Genomic DNA, 18875 nt, shown 5'->3' on the forward strand with positions numbered 1-18875 from the left:
GTTTTTTTTCTATAAATGAATGAATGAATGATTTGTATAGCGCTGTAATGCAAACTGAATCGCCTCAAGGAGTTGGCTTCCACACAAACAGCATTGCAACCCTTTCAGGATCTTGCTTCAAGGGGCCCGAGTGAAGTTGATGATGGACAACAAGATAGCAGTAGCTTACATTGCTCACTAAGAGGACACCAAGTGTCTGTCTTTTCCTGTTACGTTTCATGACATAAACTTTTCGCCTACACGCAGAGCCACTTACAGGCAGTTAAAGGCAGTCTACTTACTGGGAAAGCAGGATCCACTAACGGATGAGTTAGGCAATTTGTTTTCTAACAATAAGTACCTCAACTAGTATTGGCTCTAGGGTACATTCCAGCAGTAGTTCTCATAGAGAGCCCACTGAATACACAGCTTTCGGTATTTGTAAAAATGTACAAAGGTGAAGTGATAGAAGGTGGATTCACAGTGCCATGGGTTTTTTTCCATTGGTGTTTGTCTTCCTCCAGTGTCCTTGATTATGAACACATTTATGCAATACAGGTGCTTTCCGCCTGCTGAAGAGGCCTTGGTTTTCATTGCTCTCCAGATGCCATTCAGTACCACCAATCCTGTTTCCGGTCTTTTATGCCAATGTCAATGGCAGCACCCCAATCCAGTGAGACTCTTAAAAGCCTGGATATTGAATCGGTCAGACTAGAGGTGCTGGGATTCTCATCCAATGTGGTTCAGACCTTGGTGAAGACCACAAGACCGTGAATGTTACATATGAGGATATGAAGGAAGTTTGTTCTGTTTGCTCAGCAAAGTTTACTCTCTTCTGTCCCGAACTCTAGACATTTTTACAATTGGCGCTTGAGGTTGGTCTGGCATACAACTCCATTGAACAAATGCTTCATGCAGGCCGTAATCCATATACGACCACCAAGGAAATTCTTGTTCCCTTCACGGGACTTAGGCTTGGTTCTGAAAGCACTAGTGCAGGCATTCTTTGCTCCAATTGCTTAATTTCCATTGCGGTTCCTAGTAGTAAAACTAGTTCCTCTGTCAGCAGTTGCTTCAGAAAAAAGGATGTTGGAGGTTGTAGCACTGCAAAGATACCTTTTGTGTCTTTTTACCAGAAATAGTGATACTACATCCATGTCCAAGTGGTATCCAGTTTCCAGGAAAACCTGAGGGCAGCCCCTCCAAGCATTCACATGAAGTCGATAAAACAAACAGAGATTTCACCGCTCCAAGTCAAAACCACTGACAGGCTGCTAGCTCTCCAAATGGATGGGGGTTCCAGGTGCAGGCTGATTGCATAAGCCAAATGTGTAGAAACAGAACGAAACTCTGGATAGCCGCACTCCGGATTGTGTAAAAATTAGATGCCTTTATTTCTTCAAAATGCAAGTGCAAAACTCCATTGAACAAAACGTCACAGCAAAAAGGGAACAAAAAAGGATTTTTGAATAAAATTGCTAACGCGTTTCACGCTACAAACAGCGCTTACTCAGTAAGCGCTGTTTGTAGCGTGAAACGCGTTAGCAATTTTATTCAAAAATCTTTTTTTGGTCCCTTTTTTCTGTGACGTTTTGTTCAATGGAGTTTTGCACTTGCATTTTGAAGAAATAAAGGCATCTAATTTTTACACAATCCGGAGTGCGGCTATCCAGAGTTTCGTTCTGTTTCTACACATTCACATGAAGTCACTGAGTACACAGCAGGAAGACTTCAGGTCCTTACACAATTTGCTAACAGTGTACAAAGACGTGAGGTAAGTGGACAATCCTCCTTTTCATTTCGCTGACAGGTTCTTGAATCAACTTCTTTTTTTTTTTCTTTTTTTGTTTACAAACGGTTTTTATTATTGGTAAGGTCATAGTACAAGATTTTGACAGTGGTATGCGATGTACAAGTGAAAGATTAATTTGGGTAAAACATTATAGCTTGAGTAAAGACAAATCAGATGACAAGATACACACATTGTATTATAAATCTATACAATATTTATGGGGAAGGATCTATAGGGTGATTAGATTGGCAGGCAGGAAGTGGGCCTTTCTTTTCAGGAACAGGGGCAAGCTCCTTTGACCTGAGGGGTGGCAGCCTTTGGGGCAGTTATGCCAGGATGTCAGTGAAGGCTATATGAGAGATGGCTAGCCCTTCATTCAACTTTACAAGCTAGGCGTGCAGTCGGCAAGTTCTGCAAAGTTTGGGACAAGACATATAAATTATTTTTGTCTTTTCTTTGATTGTCAATGTTTCTTTTCATGTGTTCTCTCTCACCCATTTATTCAGCTAGTTAAATCCCATTGTGTGCTGACGTAAGGTATGGCCAGGAATGCGGAAAATTGTTATCAAATACTTACCATAATTTTCCTTTCCTGGCCTGTCCTCATGTCAACACAGGACTCCCTCTCAAGTGGCCTGTCACAGGCTAGATTATCGAAAACGTCAGTGGGGGAGGGGCTGTCTTTTATTTAGCTAGGAAGAGGTGGTCCTGTGGGTGCCAGATGAGGTGTTAACCCATTGTGTGCTGACGTAAGGACAGGCCAGGAAAGGAAAATTATGGTAAGTCTTTGATAACAATTTTCCGTATTCTCTCCTTTTATTTTTCAATCCAGAAGTAAGCCAAAAACTATGGGTACAATATTTCTTTTGTACTCTTGCATACCTTTTGCCCACAGGAGTAAACTGAGTAATGTGTTTACATAGGCTTGTTTGAAACACTCCAATTTACAGTATGTTCTGTCTATCTTTTGTTGATAAAATTTTCCTCCTATTATATTCATAGAAATGTGGCCTGAGCATATGCAGTACTAATTTGATAAATTCGATTAAACAACATTGTGTTTTGATTACTATAACCCATAACATTGTAATATGCTGTGCATTGTTTGAAATCAACAACTCCAACACAAGTATCATCTCTAGTTGGGCTTTTAAAACTGTTCTACAGTAAGTATTGCTTTTCTGTAGGAGCAGTAACATTATACCAGTTAATTCCAGGTTAGTTATTGTGACAGACCCCCATACTCCTGATGAGTATGTCCACTGTATGAGCTCCCTTGCCCGGTGCCAGAACAATATCCGATCCCGCAGTCCACCCAGTCACTAGCCAGGACTCAGTGTAGGATGGATAAAAGCACAAGACATTTATTAAAGAACAGACAATATACCCCTGGGGATTGGGGACAATCCAATAACATGAGGCAAAGGTATATTCAAACATTTCAACAAATCTTATAAACAGTAACTGAGCATGCAGCCAACTTTGTCAGTAGAAAAGACACTTGAGGGAACTTTCCCCTTTCTTATTTTACCTCTGGTCTTCAGGCTTAGAACATACATGATACAAACAGTAAAGAGGGTGGGGTAGCGCTAAACATAGACAACCTGACTGGATCAGGGAGTCAATATCCCAGTGAAGAAAATGGAGTTGGGACGGATGCTAAATAGGACTGGTACTGTCACAGTTATTATGGCCACTGTATGTCTCTTGGTATGTGAGAACAAATAACTATTGAAATGCAAAAATGATTCTCACCTTATAGAACAATAACTTCTGTTTCTTGTTGTTCGGATACATTATCCATTTATAATGATTCATATCTGGAATATGTTGCTGCAGTTCATAAATCTAACATAATAATGTTATTTTAATGTTCTAATTTCTTTTTGTTTCTGATCTTAGGTGTCTGCAAAAATGTTAGCACTTCTCATTGTATGATGCCTAGTAAAATGGCATCATGTTGGCCCTCCATCCTAGTATTCCACCTTCTCCTACTGTGTTCAGAAGAAAATGCATTGGGATGTCCTGCCCGTTGTGAATGCACACCGCAAATCAGGTCAGTTATCTGTCACCGTAAGCGCCTCTCAGCAATTCCTGATGGCATTCCCTCTGAAACAAAGCTTTTGGACCTTAGTAAGAACCGTATTCGCTGCCTGAATCCTGGAGAATTTTCATCCTTTCCCCAACTAGAAGAAGTGGACCTTAGTGAAAATATTCTCTCAGTTATTGAGCCCGGGGCATTTGCCAACCTCTTCTACCTACAAACCTTGAAGCTGAAGGGTAATCAGCTGAAACTTATTCCAGCTGGGGTATTCAACAAACTTAGCAATCTGACTTTGTTGGATATTAGTGAAAATAAAATTGTCATTTTGTTGGACTTCATGTTCCAGGATCTGCGGAATTTGAAAAGCCTTGAAGTTGGAGACAATGAACTGTTGTATATTTCACAGAAAGCCTTTTCTGGACTGGTAGGACTAGAACAGCTGACAATTGAAAAATGCAACTTAACTTCTATATCTGCTGACTCACTGTCTTATCTGCAAGGTCTTGAGGTCCTTAAACTTCGTCACTTGGGCATTAGCAATTTAGAAGAACAAAACTTTCAGAAACTTTCCAGCCTCAAACAACTAGAAATTGACTGCTGGCCTTTTCTAGAGGATATTTTCCCAACAGCTTTTCAAGGACTAAATCTTACCTCTCTTTCAATCACTTATACCAATCTTACATCAGTACCAACAGCTGCTCTAAAAAGTCTTACTTACCTGGAATACCTAAATCTTTCTTACAATCCTATTAGGATCATCCAGCGGGGTTCCTTCCGTGACTTAATCAGGCTCAGAGAGCTTCACATAGTAGGAGCTTCTCTCACTATGGTGGAATCCCAAGCCTTTTATGGCTTGAGACAGATCCGACTCTTGAATGTCTCCAATAATCTCCTATCAACTTTGGAGGAGAACACTTTTCAATCAGTGAATACTCTAGAGACACTGAGAGTGGATGCCAATCCACTTGCTTGTGACTGCCGACTACTATGGATCTTGCAGCGAAGAAAAACCCTCAATTTTGATAGTCACCAACCTGTTTGTGCTTCTCCTATTGAGATTCAAGGCAATGCTTTGTGTGATTTTCCAGATTCAATACTTTTTGAATATTTCACATGCCAAAAACCCAAAATAAGGGACCGGAAGCTGCAACACATAACAGCCCATGAAGGGCAGGCAGTATCCTTCCACTGTAAGGCAGATGGAGAACCTGTTCCACTCATTGTCTGGGTCTCACCACAGAGAAGGATGATAACAACCAGGAGTGTAGGAAGATCTACTGTCCTGCCAGAAGGTACCTTAGAGATAAGATATGCTCAAGTGCAAGATAGTGGGACCTATATTTGTATTGCAACAAATGCTGGAGGGAATGATACTTATTTTGCAACATTGACTGTAAAAGGCGACAACTCTCCATATTCTAACAGAACACTGTATTTATCAGAATATAATGATACCTCCCACAATGACACCCATGTATTTTTGAAGTTTACTCTGGACCTGAAAACAATTTTGGTGTCAACAGCCATGGGATGTATTACATTCTTGGGGGTTGTACTTTTTTGCTTCCTTCTTCTCTTTGTTTGGAGCAGAGGAAGAGGACAACATAAAAATAACTTCTCGGTGGAGTATTCATTCCGTAAGGTTGATGGGCCTGCCTCTGCTGCTGGTCCAGGTGGAGCTAGAAAGTTCAATATGAAGATGATATGAAAGTTGAAGACTTAAAGTAATTTACTTTAGGATACTGTGAATTTTGCTAATTAAAAGTAGTGAACTGAAAGGTGTGCCTCATCTATGAGATTACATTACCTGCCTGTAATTACGTGCTTATGGCATCTTCCATTCCTACTAATTACAAGGGCTATTGAATGGCTCTTGCCAAGTGGGTTGTCTTGACTAGCCAATCACAACTGTTTTGTGTGTGAGTGAACAGAGCTGGCTTAAACTGCAAACCTGGCATTCCAGAAGCTGAGTGCCTCACCCACACTACACAGAAATTGTGACAGTTTAGTGATAGAAATTGCTGGTTTCCAAGTGTGGGAGAATTAATCTTCATGTGACATTGATATGTGGAATCCAAGTGTTTTGGCAAGATGACAATAAAGCAGGGTCTGTAAAACAGCCTTAACTGAAACAAAATGAGGTTTACGGATAATGGCTCCATCCCAGACAACTGACTTAATAATTAAAAAAATCAGCACATCTTTGGAAATATTTGGAAACACATCTTGAGCCTCACTCACCTGGAAAACTAACAGTTTGCTAGGGAAAACTCTCAGGATATATAATGGGACCATCACAAACCAATGTTAAGGCCATATTAAAAAAAAAAAATCAGCAAGAAGAGTTGGATGTAGAACCCAATACAAGCGATACATCAAACACATTTAAGCACAGTTTGTGAAATACTTACAAATTTAACCATGAATCAAACATATTTAGAACACCATTAAAACACAGAAGAAAGTGTAACATCACAATCAGAGAAAGTGTAGTACTATTCAAGAACCATATAACCACAACCAAGAACCATATAAAACCACAGAACCCTATTCTAGTGTCCAATATATATAAACGTTTGCAGGCTTAGTAAGTAGTAAGCCCGTTCAAACAATCACGCTGGACTGCTAAAAATCAATTTATGACTGGGGTCAAGTATTAAAACAGAAGGAGATTTAATATTTAGGATTCATGGGTTAAAGCTTCCCTGCTTTGAACAACGCCATCAAAAATGTTATTACGTATTGTGCATGTTGAGTAGTTTAAGAATCATAAATAGAGTTGGGAAACTAATAAAAGTATTAAACTTACAGCTGTATTTCCACTAACCTAATAAATTGTATTTAATAGAGTGATAATACAGTGTTCAGTAAGAGAGAAAAAAAAAAACGAACAAACTGTTTTACATTTTTTAAACCTTCCACCTTGAAAGTTGCAAAGTCACAATGTCCAACTGTTGCAAGCAGCTTGGTGTAATAAATGACATTGCTAAATATAAATGAATCTATTAAAATATTTTTAAAAATACATTATACGCATCACAAATACTAAACCTAATAAGTAATATTTGCAATAGACATTAGTAACTAAAGTCTGTATTTTAAACATTTCATTTGACCTACAGGAGTCAATTATCCAAGTTCACAAAGTGTCTTTGTGATAACTGTTTGGAGTTAATACATGTAATGCTAGAATTTGGTTACAGCATTTGGGAAAGGGCTGATTGTACAGTGGTAAAAACATTATTGAAAAACAAATGATAAGAATAGGGGGTATCAATTACCACCACCCCTGGTAATGTTATTTTTTGTCCCAACCATCATTACATAATGTATATTAACTGCATACAGTTATCAAAAAACATCTTCATTTTCACGGGCCTTTATCAAATTTCCAATAACAGACAAGTGAAGTGAAGTATGACAAGTACCCCATGTACTTTCTAATTATATAGAAAGCAGAATTTATATATATGTGCTCTATATACTTTATTTTGTACACTGATATATACACACAATTTGCAATGGCTACGTTGTAAAGGCAGGATGATGCTTGATTGCAATTTACATGATATTTTTGATTCCCCTCCCTCCACATGCTAATAGATGCAATAATGCAGTAACACACACTCTTAAAGTGATATTGAACCCTCAGTTTGTAAGCACTTTCAGTAGTAGATTTACTGAGTATGCACTTTTTTCATCTTTTAATACTTGCCTTTGTTCCAATTTAAGAGTGTGCCATGATCACTGCCCTAGGTTTTCTGCTTTAGGGTGGCTCCTTTCACTAGCAGCATCCTATGGAGCTGCCATTGCATGAAAGCACTAGAGCTGTGTTTCCATACAGTGTGTACATCAAGAGAAACATACAGTCCTGTAGCCTATGAAGGCAAGACTCATCCTCCCTTTTCCCTTCTCCAAGCTAACAGACTGACTGAAGACTGCACTTTTCAACGTTAACTCTTTCCTGCAAAGAATGGAAGTTCAGGGAAGCAACACTGGGAGAGCAAGAGCCAGCAGCATTGAAAATTATAAACTGTAAATGCTGTGGTAAGAATTTCAACAAATAGTTTACCGAGGAATGTCTGTTTTGTCCTGTTCAATGTATTAAACTGAAAAAAGCTGAGGGTATAATAATACTTTAAAGAGGTATTTTAAGGAAAGGCATACTGTCCTTTGGAAGCTTCCATGCGGGATGAGAATCTCTACCAGATTTTCCTAGCAGCCAATCATGTTAAAACAAAATATGAATAATTACAATTGGAAGAGAAGAAAAGTAATAATCCGAATGATTGCAAAGGGAAAAAATATATTTCTCATTCCAGATACATTTATGGAAGGAACATTGCTGCCCTGCAAATGAAATCTCCTTGGGTTTAAAAGCAATTCTTAACAAGAAGTATTGCAAGCTATTGCCAATATACTAAATGCAGAGAATCAAGTATATTTTATGTTGCCCTTTTACGCACAGTATCAGCAAGCTTTTTTAGATGCTTCGATCTCTTATGCCCTGTACACACGGTCGGAAATTCCGATGGAAAAGGTCCAATTGGATTATATTGTCAGAAAATCCGATTGTGTGTGGGCTCTATCAAGCTTTTTCCATCGGAAATTCAGACGGAAAAAAATTGAGAGCAGGATCTCAAATTTTCCGACAAAAAAATCCAATATGACTTTTTCGGATCGTTTGTAAAGTGGCACGCATGCTCAGATCAAACTACGAGACCAAAGCTATTGTCTACTAGCCTCAACATAGTCCCATTGTAACGAACGAATGTCATCACGTTCCGAACGATTGGATTTTCCGACAACTTTGTCCAACCATGCGTATGCAACACCAGTTTAGGAAAAAATCCATCTGAAAAAATCAAACGGATTTTGTGGTCGGAATGTCCGACCGTGTGTACAAGGCATTAGTTCTGAACTATGCAATTACCTTCAAAAGCAAGTAGATAAAACTGCTGTAAGCTGAGAAAGATAAAGTAATGTTGGACCCATTAAGCAAAGTAGCCAGTAGGCATGGATCCACCACCATTTAATACCTGATTACAGCTATAGGAATATTACCAACAGGAAATCCAGGTGCAGAAAATATATGACAGTATGAGAATTAGAAAAATTTAGCAGGTACTTTGTAAACCCAAAGTGCCCCTGTATCCAAACGATGGATAATAAATTATCCATATTTTTTAACAAGCACCAACAGAGCTTTAACAACAGTCCTCGCTGATTTCTTTAGCTGTAGGCTTCATGGAGTAATGCTGTCAGGCTGCAAAGTCTTTGATGCTAGAGAAAATATGGGAGGGGGGGGGGGGGGGGAGAGTTGTGATTTCAATGCTTTTGTTGTCAACTTTTACCCCAGAGCGACTGCAGCTATAGAGGACAAGATGTGATTATTTATTGTGAATTCTTTAACCACTTCAGCCCCAGAAGAATTTACCCCCTTCCTGACCTGAGCACTTTTTGTGATTTGGCACTGCGTCGCTTTAACTGACAATTGCTCGGTCGTGCGACGTTGTAACCCAAACAAAATTGACGTCCTTTTTTCCCTACAAATAGAGCTTTCTTTTGGTGGTAAAAAACGCATTATTTTTTACATTTTGCTATAATAAATATCCCCCAGAAATATATAAAAAAACCTTTTTTTTCCTCAGTTTAGACCGATATGTATTCTTCTACATATTTTTGGTAAAAAAAAAAATCGCAATAAGCGTATATTGATTGGTTTGTGCAAAAGTTATAGCTTTTACAAAATAGGGGATAGATTTATGACATTATAATTTTTTTTCTTTTACTAGTAATGGCGGCGATCTGCGATTTTTATCATGACTGTGACATTATGGCAGACACGTCGGAACAATTTTGACACATTTTTGGAACCAATGGCAATAATACAACGATCAGTGTGATTAAAAATGCATTGAAGGGGTTAACACTAGGGGGAGCGGTAAAGGGGTTAATTGTGTTTCCTGGGAGGTGATTCTAACTGAAGGGGGAGGGGACTAACTAGAGGAAGTGACGGATCATGGTTCCTAGCTAATAGGAACACGCAATCTGTCACTCCTTTCAGAACAGAAGAGGGAAGTGTGTGTTTACACACATTCGTCTCTGTTCTGTCTCTCCTGGTCACGATTGCTCGTGGACGGCGGTCATCGCGACCGTCGGCCACGAGCATCAGCACCCCCGCTGTGCAGTGGGCGCACACGTCTGCTATCCGGACCCTGTGAACCAACGTATAGTTACGTGGTTTTGCGCAGGGGAGCCAACCTGCTGCAATAAAACTGTGCCAGCTGGTCCGGAAGTGATTAATTTCCATAGTCTAGGCATTGGTGTACGCACAATGTAACAGTTTCATGCAGTTTGCTTTTGCAAAGGTAGGGAATACACTTTTAGTATCTGTTGCAGTGTCTTTGTAAATGGAAATCTGAGGGTCACTTTTAAATACACTGTTTTTTGAAAATTTTTGAGGAATAAACAAAATGCCAATTTCAGTTTTATACCACCATGTGTTCTTATTTAGGAAGCAGTAGGTCTAGGTCAGGAGTGCCCAACCAGTGGCCCGTTGAGCCCTCTGATGTAACCCGCGACCTCCTTCTGTGGGATGGCAGATTGGCAAGCCCAGATCATGGGTTGCCGACCCGCCATCCCAGAGCATCTGTGTTGTTAATGAAAGTGGCAAAGCAAGCAGCTGTGGAGCAGAGCTGTATAAGCCGATGCTTCCTGTATAGCGCCGTCTCCTGCACTCTGCCGGGGACAGCAACAGCAGGCGATACCTGAATGGAAGACTGTTATTAAAGGTCAGTTTATTACTAAAATTGCATTGCATATCTGCGCAGTGGTTACTGGGCTGCTTTCAAACTGAGCCGCAGGTGCAGTGCACCTTCAGGTTACCTGCACTGAGGCATTGACTTCTGTTATTATCTGCAGGTTTGGTGAGCTTTCAGAAAGTGCATCACACCTGCAGGATATAATAGAAGTCTATGGCAAAGTGTAGCTAACCTGCAGTAAAGACACATGTACACTGCGTGCATTAGTGTGAAAGGCTGCTTTCACACAATCGGTCTGACCCAATCGGACCCTCCTTTCACCTCTATGAAACGGCAGATGTAAACAGATTTGTGTCCATTTACACCCGCCTACCTCCAATCTGGATTCGGTAAAAAAAAAAAAAAAACACAGAAGGGATCAATCCCCTTCCGTCTGGGTGGATCAGGTCAGAGGACCCATAGAGTAGAGTGGGCTGTGTCCATGCCCGCTCTGCATGGACCTATCATCCGCCTGCTCTTTCATTGTGGCCCGCGCTTACCAAGTCGCTTAAGTGGCCCTCGCTCTTCAAAAGGTTGGGCACCCCTGGTCTGAGTTGTCCACAGCCCAAAATGAAGAGGCTTTTAAACACTCTTTATGCTTTATGCTCTGGTTTGTTTAAAACCGGGATATACTGTATTATCTAGCTTATATTATTTATAACAGAAAACAAAAGGATAATATAAATCTTCCAAATTACATCTACATATTAGTTATCTGTGCCCTTAGTTTTAACACAAAGGTTTCCACTAAAATAAATGACCTGTTTATCTTGCAGTTCTTTAGGCCTTCCCCTTTTTTGATGGTCATGCCCTACAGGCTCACAGAGCCTCTGAAATGCTGTGATCATGGTGTGCATTTAGGTTAAGTAAGTTGTGCATAACTACATGCTTATTTTCTAGGTCATGTGATTTCTCTTCTTACTATTACTGCAGTGCAGCACGGGTCATGGGTGGAGCTAAACCACAATGCGCTACATGTCCTGTGATGTCACTTTAGCTATTGCATGCCCTCCCTTCCACGCCATCCAGAGAGCACTTTAAGTCTGGCATGTTCCTCTCCCCGTAAGCAGATGAAATACTTCACAGACAGTGACTGTGTACTCTGCTCTGTCCCCAATCCAGGCCATAATGCAATGATAAAAAGAATAGTGATCCTATAACCTAGGAAGAAACACCAAAAAAGTACTAACAACACTATTTTTAAAGGTCTTTGATTATAAATATGGGCTGATGGTATGGCCTATAGATACAGTATATAAGTGGGGAAGGCAGGCACCTGGATTTGGAATCATTAAAATTGGCTTTTCCAAAGTATTAATGTTAGATGAATATAAAATAGTAAAAACTTCACCAAATCAGCAAGCTGAATGAAAAAAATAATTACGTTAACAGTCATTTGTTTAAATAACATATAACCAGAGATCACCTTTAGTGGAAGCCATCGGTAGATCTAAAGAATTAGACAACTGAAGTTATATTGATATAGGTTTATTATGATTTTTTTTTTCATGAATGTCTTCTCTAAGGGAGTGATATCAAATTAATGGGAGGTTGGAGAGGTTGGAGAAATTCGAGAGAGATCATCCAAGTTGTTACATTGTTTTTGAACAGCTATTATAAACCAGAGTATTCAGCTGTTACCGAATACCTTTGCTACTATCGCTCCAATTAAGATGCAGTAAGTTACCTAAAGTACTGGTTATGAAAAAAAAAAAAACCTCTGTGTTGGAGCCTTCCTAATAAAAGGAAAGGGGACGAGAGCCAAATGGTATGGTCATTGGAAGAGAAACATTTCCAACTACCGTAACGATTTATGTCCTAGGGGAGGGATCTACAATCAAATGCCATAGTTAAGAAGAGTGAAGGACGAGGGGATTTATATATAGGATTAGAAGTCTTCTCATTGGCTTTTTCTATATTGGGAACATTGCTAAGATCCACAAATAATTAATTAATCCATTAATTGTCATGCTATGCAGCATTTGTTTGTGCTAATCATTGATCCCACCAACCAATTACCAAGGATCATTAATATTTGCTCTATATGTGATAATTAGTTTAGTCACTTTAGAGTAGCATCCAGTTTCAGTTTATAGCTCACAGTTGTATAGCTAATGTTGTAAAGCCTTTGAAAAAAGTAGCTAATACAACGCTGAGCAAAAAGCTGCAAAAAAATAAAATAAATAAGGTGATTTTGCATACCTATCGAGCACTGGAAATCAGTAAAGGGTTTTCAACTGATTATATGTAGAGGACGCCACTTTAGACTCCTCTGGGTATCAACATTACAATCCAACCACTCCACTAGATGCCTGACATGTAATAATTAAATTACAGCTACAACAAAACTGGAGGTGAAATGTGAACACTGATACTGATATAGGGGTGTTTCAGAGTTCCTAAGAGCTTCATTACACTGGCAAAGAGAGATTCAAATCTACAAAGTAAATGCTGCTTACAAGAAGGGATCACTGATTTCATACTGCTTCTTGAAGCGGACTGAATAAGGGAGAATCTCCTTCAAGCAATTCAGGAATACACTATAATTAAAAAAAAAAAAAAGTATATAGAGCACTTATATATTATATTTTTTAGATTTTTCCAGAGTAAACTCCTTCAAGCAATTTAGAAATACACTATAATATAAAAAAGAAGTATATAGCGCACTTATATATTAAGTTTTTTTAGATTTTTCCAGAGCAAACGCCTTCAAGCAATTCAGAAATACACTACACTATAATATAAAAAAAGAAGTACCGTATATACTCGAGTATAGGCCGACCCGAATATAAGCCGAGGCCCCCAATTTACCCCCAAAAAAACTGGCAAACTTATTGACTCGTGTATAAGCCGAGGGTGAGACATGCCTGTCCATCCCTGTGTGTGTGTCCGTCCATCCCTGTGTGTCCGTCCATCCCTGTGTGTCCGTCCATCCCTGTGTGTCCGTCCATCCATCCCTGTGTGTGTGTGTGTCCATCCATCCATCCATCCCTGTGTGTGTGTGTCTCCATCCATCCATCCATCCATCCATCCCTGTGTGTGTGTGTCTCCATCCATCCATCCATCCATCCCTGTGTGTGTCTCCATCCATGTGTGTGTGTGTGTGTGTGTGTGTGTGTGTGTGTGTGTGTGTGTGTGTGTGTGTGTGTGTGTGTCCAGCCTACCTTTGTCCCGAGCCTCCGTCCCGTGCCTTGCCTCCTTGCCTCCGTCCCGTGCCGTGCCTTGCCTCCTTGCATCCGTCCCGTGTCGTGCCTTGCCTTGCCTTGCCCCCGTCCCGTCCCGTCCCGTGCCGTGCCGTCCCGTGCCCTCTTCGTCGGCGGCCATTGTAAAGTTCAAAAGCTGCGCCGCCGCCTTCGCCTGTGATAGGCGGAACACTGAATTTCCCAGCAGCCTGTGTTCCGCCTATCACAGACGTCGTATCATCCTCGTCCGTAGTACGAGGATGATACGACGTCCGTGATAGGCGGAACACAGGCTGCTGGGAAATTCAGTGTTCCGCCTATCACAGGCGAAGGCGGAGCCGGAGGCGCGGCTTTTGAATAGAATGGCCGCTGTCTGTCTGCTCGACACGCTGATCGAGCGGGCAGACAGCGATGACTCGAGTATAAGCCGAGGGGGGCACTTTCAGCCTCAAAAAAGAGGCTGAAAATCTCGGCTTATACTCGAGTATATACGGTATATAGCGCACTTATATATTACGTTTTTTTTTTTCTAGAGTAAACTCCTTCAAGCTATTCAGGAACACACGATAATTAAAAAAAAAGTATATAGTGCACTTATATATTATGTTTTTTTTAGATTTTTCCAGAGCAAACGCCTTCAAGCAGGAATACACTATAATAATAAAAAAAAAGTATATAGCGCACTTATATATTAAGTTTTTTCAATTTTTCCAGAGCATCTCCTTATTACAAGTAATAATTAAGTGATTACTGTAAAGTAAGGTTTTCCATGCATAAAAACAAGCTTTGCAAATAACAAAACTGCCACACAAGTTACTTTGTTGATTCAAAATAGCATGATTTGCATCTATACTTGGACTACAGCAGTCCCTGATTAAGCTTGTCCAGATTTTTTTTATATCTAATCTTATTTGTTTCTCTTAATGACCTTAATTCTGCACACTAGATTATATTTTTCTATATGACTATGAAAACAAAACGTTTTATATCTGCCTTCATTTCATGCTGCTTGTTTAGTTTGGGGCTGATTAAGAGGCTGTTCACTACAGCCTACACTGCAGTGAAGATCAGCTCCATTTGAATACATAATCACGAGCAAGGTAAAAAAACAAACAAAAACTTAATTTTGCCTTTTGTATGATTGCATGATTGAGTTAAACACAGCTTCACTGTATTCACTTAGCTAAGGGAACATTCACTTTAGGAAGCAAACAGCATCCTTTGTTTTGGCGAATCAACCACTTTGTGTAGCTCCTGTTTCCATGATATTAGATCAGCAACTCTTAATTGGAGGATGAGAACAAAAATAAAATTATATACTTTTAAGTATCTAAAATAATGTTTAGTTTACCCAATAAATGCTTTAATGAAGGTTAGAATTTTTAAAGATTAATACTGTCCTGTTGAAGAGGAACCAAAAACGACTCTTCTGTACAGTGGTTATTTGTTGTCTATGGCCCTAAAACATCAAGCTGCATTGACATGCTAAATAGCGCTGAAAACATACCTATGCCCATACGTCTAAAAACACCTACCACTGCTCTACTGTAAATAACTGTATATATGTTTCTTCAGTATGGCATGTTATTGACTTAAATTTGATGCCTGTGTTTCATATCACTTTAAATAGTTTGTTTGGTCCAAGCTGGTCCAAACGGACTATTTGCTTTACTAAGTGCTGCAGTGTCTCTAAGCACTATATGTACTGCGTATAACTTCAGCTACATACAGTACACAGTGCTGGGTTCCAGCTGTGAGACAGAGACATCCCGTCTCATACCCGGAACAAAACAGAGTCTGGCTGAGCGAACCTCAGCCATTTATAGGCAGCTTTGTATTCTGTGAATAAATACAAAGCTTCCTCTGATTGGCAGAGTCTCGGAGTGTGATGCCATCAGCCCGTACCTCCCACACAGCCTATCAGAGGAAGCTTTGTATTGATTCACATAATACAAAACTGCCTATGAATGGCCGAGCGCTGCTCAGCCAGATGCTGTTTTGTTCTGGGTGTGAGACGGGAAGTCTCACATTCTCCTAGCCAGAACCCAGCACTGTATACTGTATGTAGCTGGAGTTACATGCAGTAAATACAGTGCTTAGACTTAGAGACACTGCAGCACTTAGTGAAGCAAATAGTTCATATCTACCAGCTTGGTCCAAACAAACTATTTAAAGTGACATGGACATCAGCTTTAAGCCAGCCATAAATATGTTCAGCGGGGACTGTCCAAATTTCAATCCATGTATGGGCAGGCTGGTTGTACACAAGTCAATCTATTGATCAACTTGTGTGCAACCAGTCTGCCAGGTTTTTTCCCAAACGATCAATGCCGCCGGCTATAGCTGGCAACACTGACAATTGTATTGTGGCGGTGGGAAAGTCTCCCAGCTGTCAGAATACAATACCTCAGTGGGAAGGATTCCTCATCCACTTTAAGTGTTTGGATGGGGGAATCAAGGCATTTTCTTTCATTCAACATGCCTGTTGAACGGAAAAAAAAGCATAATGTATGGGCTGCCTTATGCCGCGTACACACGTAGCAGACTATCCAGCGGAATTAGTCTGGCGGACTTTCCGCCGGACTTTCTGAACGAGCTACCTGCCCACACACGGCACTTTTGCGGCGGACTAATACGGAGTACTAAGTCCGTCGGACTATCCGCCATACTTTTGAAATGAATGGACTCGCCCACACACGTGGAGAAAAGTCCACTCATTTTGAGCGCGTCTCCAGGTAGCCGGGGCCAGCGAAGGAGGCGTCGCTGGCCCGTCACCTGGTATGGACTTAAAGGGGAATCCCTACGCCGAAAAATTGGCGTGGGGGTCCCCCCCAGGTCCATATCAGACCCTTATCCGAGCACGCTACCCGGCCGGCCAGGAAAGGGGGTGTGGACAAGCGAGCGCCCCCCCCCCCCTCCTGAGCCATACCAGGCTGCGTGCCCTCAACATGGGGGGGTGCCTTGGGGAAGGGGGGGGCGAGCGGGAAAAGTCAGTTCATTTCAAAAGTACGGCGGCCTAAATGCGAGTTCGACAGATTGGAATGCAAAAATACTTTCTTAGTCCGCCGGACTTTTGGGTAAAAAAAGTCTGCCGGAGCCCACACACAGGGGGGATTGTCCGGCGGACTTGAGTCCGCCGGACTTTTCCACCGGATTGTTTGAGTGTGTGTACGAGGCAATAGAGTCCACTTTAGCACATCTTAAGTACTGTTGCAGCCTATTGAAAAAGATGCCTGGGAATGTTCTCAGAAAATTGAGAGGCACATAAGTGTACTTTACAGAGATCAGTTCTCAGGTATTAGTGTAGCGAGAATAGAAAAACTAACATGGGATTGGCTGCTTTATATTAATACACATTTATGCTTTTGGGAATTACATTCTAACCCTAATGCAACAGAATTATAGCCTTAAAACAGAAATAAAGTATGTATGGGGGTCTATGTATAAAAAGTTCACTTAACAAATGGGACAACATCCTCACAGCTCCAACGAAACTCGCTTTATCGCCTATGAATTATCGCCTATGAGCATACAGTAAGTGGCGTCTAGTGGCCATAATGCTTTTTTTTCCTGATTGAGATATTTAAACAATTACCTCATTGTGGCCACTAGATGGCGCTTACTATCATGGGAGATAATTATATTACACAGAGTAGAGCATGTTTCACTGACACTGTGCGTATGTTTGTCACATTTGTACAGCAAACATTGGATACATTGATAGACCCCATGATCTTAAAATGTTTAAGAAAAAATGTATTGTTTTAAATATTATTTAATCAATATATTCTAAATCTGTTGTTTTTTTACATCTATATCATACTGCTAAAATATGCCCAATAGAATGACTGACTCCTATGACAGGAGCATATTGATATATTAGTAATAGGATGTGGATACCTTTGCTTTTGTGGTTTAAAATATTATTATACTGTTATTCTTTATTCCACTTTATACACCAGAATGCGGTGGGGGGAACCCCACATTTAATGCGCATTTCCTGCACCGCTTTCAAAATTTTCTGCGTGTGCAATATGCTGCGGGTGTCAATGTATTCCTAATGACACCCCATGCGTGGATCACAAATGTAGTACGTTTGCTGCACCAGATCGCATGATACCACAATGCCATGGAATCCAGTGCAGTGCGTTTTTGAACAGCAATGCATTAACTACTTTTGGTGTGATCCAGTGCAATTTCAGCCCATTCATTTCAAATCAAACCGCACTGAATCGCACAGGAATACGGATTATGTTCCAGTATGATTCAGGTGTGAACGAGCCCTTAATAGGGTAAGTTGTCTTGGTTCAGAAATTCAGTGCACTGCCCTTTAAATTGTAACTAAAGGCAAAACTTTTGGATAGAGTAAGGGAATGTTATAACTCCTGTCACTTTTATTTGCCATGTGTGTCCCACTGGGAAGATTTTCCTTCACTTCCTTCCCCATAGCCAAAACAGGAAGTGAGAGGAAATCCCTTCAAAGTGTGGGAATCCCAGTGTGTCACCAGAATTAACAGATCTAGTGTCCCCATTGGAAGGTTTATTTTCTTTTTTTGTACTTTCACATTCGATGATAATGGTAAATAGGACAAATAGAAAGGGTAAATACCCCAAAAGGGGGCACATACAGCAACAAAAACTGACAAGTTTTCTAATCTCTCTCCACTCCTTAGTTACACTTTAAAGACATACAAAAAAAAGAGTCAAAGAATTAATGGCAATATAACTGCAAACTTTTTATGGGAACCTCTTTAAGGGTGATTTAAACAGCTTTGATTTCCCAATAGAGGAAAAATGAATAATACGGTGAACACCAAGAGAATATATAATTTATTAAATTCTTGCAGCAGAGGTGTTGTCATGGATGACAGTGTTATGTTCCTTCTACTTCCTGCCCTATATACAAGCTCACACAAACACACTGCCAATATAAGAGATTGAAGGAAGTTCATCAATATGGCAAGTCAATCTTCTTCTGATCACTAAAAAATGATATGGCCAAATGTCTATAAATCTTTGAACGTCACACCTGTTCAAATTGTTGGACATCCCATTCCAAAACCATGAGCAATTAG

At 40.3% G+C, this 18875-nt stretch overlaps 1 protein-coding gene across 1 annotated transcript in view; it reads left to right on the forward strand.

The window, feature by feature from the left end:
• Positions 1 to 6671, forward strand: part of LINGO3 (leucine rich repeat and Ig domain containing 3) — a 145033-nt gene extending 138362 nt beyond the window's left edge. Inside the window, exon 2 of the mRNA XM_077475968.1 lies at positions 3674 to 6671. Coding sequence (XP_077332094.1) covers positions 3674 to 5523 — 1850 coding nt within the window. The 3' untranslated portion in view covers positions 5524 to 6671. The remainder of the gene's footprint in view (positions 1 to 3673) is intronic.
• Positions 6672 to 18875: the final 12204 nt, after the last annotated feature.

The sequence above is a fragment of the Lithobates pipiens genome, unplaced genomic scaffold, assembly GCF_037356315.1.
Source record: "Lithobates pipiens isolate NorthernLeopardFrog02 unplaced genomic scaffold, aLitPip1_a1.2 Scaffold_13, whole genome shotgun sequence".
Taxonomy (NCBI): Eukaryota; Metazoa; Chordata; class Amphibia; order Anura; family Ranidae; genus Lithobates; species Lithobates pipiens.